Genomic DNA, 6,592 nt, shown 5'->3' with positions numbered 1-6,592 from the left:
GCCAGCCTCAAGTGTGCATTGCACACATTGTGAACTGCAGTTTTTGGAACTTGCATGTGTGCTTAATGTCTCAAACCCAGAGGTTGCTGCTTGACAATGACAGTCATTTGCTTATGGCTTTTTATGCTTTGTTTTTTTGACTTTCTCTTCAACCCTAATGGCTTTATAGACAAAGTTCCAAAATTGGAAGGTTTTCTTGCACAAGGTGCAACTGGATTTAGATGTGTTATTTTCAACGGGCTTCAAATCAACACTAAATGAGCTGTTCTCAAGCCAGATCTTGGTGAACTTGCATTATCTTATAAGATGAAAGTAATGTTACAGTCTTTGCCGATTGTCCACACACTGAAATCAAAAGTATTACACAATTATCCAAACCTTACACTCAAGGAGCAAAACTTTGGCCTAGATGTTCACCACTATAAGCACAATGTCAGCCTCAAACTTTTTGTAAAACAATACACACAGTGACATTAAACACACTTGCATACATTCAACACAGAAGTATATCATGTTGTCATTTCATTGTAATTGCACAGCAATGATTGTCAAATTACCACAACTATGAGCCAATCTGTGAAGCACAGCCATCAGGTGTGCAAACACATAATTGCTTAATTGTAGACACACCAATTAGGTTTAAGCACTATAACGATGCAAAAAACTTTTTTGTTGTGATTCTCCATGTCGACTGATTTGGGTGTATTGAGAGGACTACATTTTATTGTCTGCAGTAGGGGTGGGCGATTTATATCGTCTATGATAATATTGTGACTGTTGTGTTAAAAATGTGCAAATTGACATCAAGTATTTAAATTACTTCAAAAAAACACTTTAGAACACGCATTAAAATTACCCATTCACTAAATCAGAGGTGCGTGCAGCAGAAGCCCTTGGCTGTAGCAGGGCAAGTCACATGATCGCTATTGGCCCTACGTGGTCACATCATCTCTCACAGGCATGGTTACCGCGCATGACTGCAACACCAGTGGGTAGGCTAAATATTTGACAGAAGGAGACAACATGCAGACACCCATGACTGATTTTGCACAAAAGACGGCACTCTGCAAGGTGTGTCGGAAACATGTTGCTGTTAAAAGCAGCTTGACACACTTGTTTCACAACCTGTGAACCAACCATGGCAAGCTAGTTCTGGGGAGTTATTCCGCGGAGTCCTTATGTTCTTTTTCCCCCAGCATGTTTCCTCGGATCAGGGAGGCTCCAAAATCATGGTTGCAGCTGTTGCCACGGTCTCGCTACACGTTCCGTTCTGCGATGCCATGTTACATCCTGCCACGATCTGCGTTGCCCTGCTAAGTCCTGCTGTGCCTTGTTATGCCGCACAGTGCCCTATTGTGCCACGAACTACTACAAAGAACCACTCTTCATTCTTACCCCAACCGGCCCGTCAGACGCCGCCTACCAAGAGCCTGGGTCTGTCCGAGGTTTCTGCCTAAAAGGAGGTTTTTCCTTGCCACTGTCGCACTGTTGCTTGCTCTGGTGGGAACTACTAGAACTGTAGGGTCCTTGTAAATTCTGGAGTATGGTCCAGACCTACTCTGTCTGTAAAGTGTCTCGAGATAACTGTTGTTATGAATTCATACTATTAATAAAATTTAAATTGGCAAGGAATACCAAGAGTATTAAAAACTTTGCAACTCCGTTGCCCAAGAAAACCCCACATCGGCTAAGGTACCTGCTGCACAACACACTCAGCAAACTGGCTGTTGTTTAGCAAAAAGGTGACTTACAATAATAAAACCATAAGATGGCCATTGCAAATGCTATCAAGTTTATAGGAAAAGACAGGCTGCCGATTCAGCTGGTGGTGAGAGGAGGCTTTATAGAACTCATGAATACCCTTGACCCCAGTCATACAGTGCCAAGTCGAGTGTATTTCAGCTCAACTGATCGTTCCAAATTATATGACTCGAATGTTGCCGAACTGTGACAAATAAGCTGCAGGAGGTGTCACACTTTGCAGTCACTACAGATTTATGGTCGAGCGGAACATCCAAGCCGTAAATTTCCTTGACGGTGCGTTTCATAGACGAATCTTGGCTACTTCAGCCCTTTTGTTTGCCAACATCTTACTTCCCAGATGACCATACATCATTGCTGAAGGTCTAAAGGATGCCCTTAAGGTCTAAAGGATGCTCTCACATAAAATGCAGTTGATGTTAAAGTTATTTTATTTTTTAGAATGACAAATAGATTTTTTTTTTCAAAAAGGAACAAAAATAGGCATAGCTTTTGCACTAGTTGTGTTCAATTGACCATTGAACAAATACTACATTAAACTAACAGTAATACAATTGCAAAAAATAAATGCATAACTGCAATAAACCAATGCATACAAAGTTTGTGTAAACGTAGGCTACTTTTAGACCAACATATCTAACAAGGACATCACATCATTAAACTGTGAAATTGGCTCACAATAAATGTACTGTAAATATGAAATATTTTCCAGAGAAGAGCATGAGGGATCCTAGAGTAGACAGAGCCATTGGAGTTTGCAGAAGGTTGTTGGAGCTTTTTCCTATAGATGGAAAATGAAGAGAGCACTTTGTAATGCCCAAGATCAGCTGAAGCTCCTAGAGCATAAACTCATCATAGAATTGCCAACAAGATTTAGAGATTTATTGAGCAAGAAAAGGCCATGTGCTGGATGCGGACAAAAAAGCGCAAGCACCTTATTCCAACATGGCAAGATGTTGATGTTCTGGAATCAGTGAGAAAAGCACTTATTCCTTTGTTAGAGTTTACAGATGTTGTAAAATTCCAGGTGAGCAACTTATAACAGTGTCCTACCTCAAACCTGTTTGGCATTGTTCAACACTGAGGTCCTGGCAGTGACATATGATGACACAGCACCCTGGAGTACCTGAACACCAAGTACAAAGAAGACTGTGTTTGGCATCCACACTTGACCCCCGCTTCAAAAACCGTTAAAATGATGACCAGATAAAAGCCATTGCATCAGCAATTACCACTCATATAACTAATGGCTATGACAGTGGAAGACAGCCCTAGCCCAGGCCCCTCAACTGCTGCAGCTATGATTACAGCTTCAGAAGGTAGAGCGAGTTGTGTTGGTGATGGATACTGATACCAGGGAGGCAGCAAAAAAAGACCAAAAAGTCTTGGGAGTTACTTCCAAAAACACAAAGTCGAAGGAGAGGAGTCACTGGCCACTGCCATTGAAAAGGAGCTCAAGGCTACTTACTGATACAAGAGGTAAACAGTGATGTTAATCCACTTGATCTGTGGAAATCACAAGAGGTAAATATCCTCACACTGGGGAAACTTACGAAAAAATCTACGCATCTCTGCCTCAAGCAGCCCTTCAGAAAGGGCATTCAGCACTGGAGGAAATGTTGTAACATGTCACTGGGCTGCACTTAAAGCTGACACTGTGGACAGATTGGTGTTCTTGGCTCATAATTTGAAGTAAACGTACATCTAACAGTGAGCTGTTGCCTTGTAATGTTCTATAAAGTTCAGCATCTGTTCACGCCAGTGTGTGCTGTAATACAGTTTTGTTTTCCAGTTGCTAAAACACAATTTAAGAAACTAGGCTGGTTTTATCAAAATACTTAACACAATTCACAAAACCACACACAACATACTGCAAATATGTTTACATTGGACTGACAAATATGTGCTTACAAAAAACAGTAAACTGAAAAAGAAAATTGCAGAAAAAATATATATAAAAAAACAGGCAGGAAGAAAAAAAAACAGGTGCTCACCTGTGGTCTTTTTGGCCACAGATGAGGTAGAGAGATGTTTAGTTTTTTTCTCTTTTTTTCTATTTGGTACTGACCTGGATAAGTAATTTATGTTACAGTATTACTGTAAACTTACAGTAAGGTATTTTCACTAATACTGTATGAAAACTGGAAATGTTTTGTTGGAATGTTCAGTATTGACTGACTCAAGTACATGAAAAGATATAAATATTTTCATTAGTCTGCACAATTGGTCATGTGGTGTTGGTGAATATATTTTTACATTTTCTCTGTGTAAATGCTAAAAGTGTTTTAGGTTGAGCACAGGAGTGTTTAACTGACTCAAACAGAATCAGACCATATATAAGGGTTGTGTTTCAAAATAAGGTTTTTATAAAGGCTTTGTATAGTTTTGGCAAATGATCTGAGGTGTTGTGCAACTTTGGTGTAGTGTTGTGCTGATTCTGTGAAGGTTGCTTAATCAAATTTAAAAAACTAAGTAACTCTGACTTTTAAAAACACATTTTTTCATGGATATTGTTTAAATATTCTCCGGGAACCATCGCCTTATCGTGGTGGAGAGGTTTGTGGGTCCCTATGAACCTGAGGGCTGTGTTGTCTGGAGCTGTGTGCTCCTGGTAGGGTCTCCCATGGCAAAGTGGTCTCAGGTGAGGGGCCAGACCATGAATGGTTCAAAAACCCTATGGGTGAGCGAGGCAGAGAGGGAGTGACCCTGCCTGGAGGAAGCCCGGGGCCTACGTCTGGGAGGGCTTGTCGGCGAGCGCCTGGTGGTCGGGTTTGCCACAGAACCCAGCCGGGCACAGCCCAAAGAAGCTACATGGCACCTCTCACATCCCATGGGCCCACCACCTGTGGGAGGAACTGCTGGGGTTGGGTGCGCTGCCACATGGGTGGTAACAAAGTTCAGGGGCCTCGACGGACCATACAGGGCGGCAGAGACCGGCTCTGGCGATGTGGAATGTTATCTCTCTGTAGGGGAAGGAGCCAGAACTTGTGCGGGAGGTGGACCGCTACCAGTTAGATTTGGTGAGGCTTACCTCTAAGCACAGTCTCGGTTCTGGAACCATACTCCTGGATAGGGGTTGGACACTCTTCTACTCCGGAGTTGCCCAGGGTGTGAGGTGCCGGGTGGGTGTGGAAATACTCACAAGCCCCCGGCTGAACTCCGCTGCATTGGAGTTTACCCCGGTGGATGAGAGGGTTGCCTCCCTACGCCTGCGGGTGATGGGGGGAAAAACTCTGATTGTTGTTGGAGCATATCCACCAAACAAGAGTTTGGAGTATTCAGCCTTCTTGGAGACCTTGAATGGAGTCCTGTATGGGGCTCCAGTAGGGGACTCCATAGTTCTGCTGGGGGATTTCAACGCACACGTGGGCAATGATGGAGATACTTGGAAAGGTGTGATTGGGAGGAATGGCCTCCCTGATCTAAACCAGAGTGGTTGTGTGTTGTTGGATTTCTGTGCTAGTTATGGATTGTACAACACCATGTTCAAACATGGGGATGCTCAAGTGTTCGTGGTACCAGAGTACCCTAGGCCAAAGATCAATGATTGATTTTATAATCATTTCATCTGATCTGAGGCCGTATGTTTTGGACACTCAGGTGAAGAGAGGGACGGACAGCAGGTGTGGGAGAAATTCAGAGAAGACATGGAGAAGGACTTTCGGTCGGAACCCAGGTGCTTCTGGAAAAACGTTTGCCACCTCAGGAGGGGGAAGCAGGGAATCATCCAAGCTGTGTACAGTAAGGATGGGATGTTGTTGACCTCAACTGAGGAGGTAATAGAGCGGTGGAAGGAGCACTTTGAGGAACTCCTAAATCCAGCTGACACGTAATCTGTGGTAGAGAGGAACAACGCAGATTCCGTCCTGGCCGTGGATCATTGGATCAGATCTTCACTCTCGCAAGGATTCTGGAGGGAGCAGGGGAGAATGCCTAACCAGTCTACATGTGTTTTGTGGATCTGGAGAAAGCGTATGAACGGGTCCCCCAGTAGATACTGTGGGAGGTGTTGCGGGAGTATGTGGTGAGGGGGTCCCTTCTCAGGGCCATCCAATCTCTGTATGACCAAAGCAAGAGCTGTGTCCGGGTTCTCGGCAGTAAGTCGGACTCGTTCCAGGTGAGGGGTGGCCTCAGCCAGGGCTGTGCTTTGTCACCAATCCTGTTTGTCATATTTATGGACAGGATATTGAGGCGTAGTTGGCGAAGGGAGGGGTTGCAGTTCGGTGGGCTGGGGATTTCATCGCTTTTTTGCAGATGATGTGGTCCTGATGGCATCATCAACCTGTGACCTTCAGCACTCACTGGATCGGTTTCAGCCGAGTGTGAAGTGACTGGGGTGAGGATCAGCACCTCTAAATCTGAAGCCATAGTTTTCAGCAGGAAACCTATAAAGTGCCTTCTTTGGGTAGGGAATGGGTCCTTACCCCAAGTGAAGGAGTTGAAATACCTTGAGGTTTTGTTCGCGAGTGAGGGGACAATGGAGCAGGAGTGTGGTTTTGATTTGATTTAACCCAGTCATTGCAGGTGTGTGAGATGAGAGTTTGTTTCCGGAGGGGGATGATTATTGAGGTGGCACGGCACGCCTCAAGTGGAAAGCTGCAAACCACACGCTACCACACAGGGAACACTATTCTTGAATCGCGACTGAGGGGACGTCGGAGCAGCGGGTGCGGTGAGCCGGAAGGCAAAGCTCTTCATCTACCGGTCAGTTTTCGTTTCTACCCTCACCTATGGTCATGAAGGCTGGGTCATGACCGAAAGAACGAGATCCAGGGTACATGCGGCCGAAAATGGTTTCCTCAGGAGGGTGGCTGGTGTCTCCCTTAGAGAT

At 44.5% G+C, this 6,592-nt stretch overlaps 1 protein-coding gene across 1 annotated transcript in view; it reads left to right on the top strand.

The window, feature by feature from the left end:
* The first annotated feature begins 4,437 nt into the window (after positions 1–4,437).
* The window catches only part of LOC116686650 (substance-P receptor), a 70,441-nt gene continuing 68,286 nt past the window's right edge, over positions 4,438–6,592 (top strand). The window contains exons 1-3 of the mRNA XM_032511667.1: positions 4,438–4,629; positions 4,731–4,781; positions 6,286–6,428. Coding sequence (XP_032367558.1) covers positions 4,438–4,629; positions 4,731–4,781; positions 6,286–6,428 — 386 coding nt within the window. The remainder of the gene's footprint in view (positions 4,630–4,730; positions 4,782–6,285; positions 6,429–6,592) is intronic.

The sequence above is a fragment of the Etheostoma spectabile genome, unplaced genomic scaffold (genome assembly GCF_008692095.1).
Source record: "Etheostoma spectabile isolate EspeVRDwgs_2016 unplaced genomic scaffold, UIUC_Espe_1.0 scaffold433, whole genome shotgun sequence".
NCBI lineage: Eukaryota > Metazoa > Chordata > Actinopteri > Perciformes > Percidae > Etheostoma > Etheostoma spectabile.
Note: the sequence above shows the minus strand (reverse complement) of the source record. Positions and strands in the feature narration are given on the sequence as shown.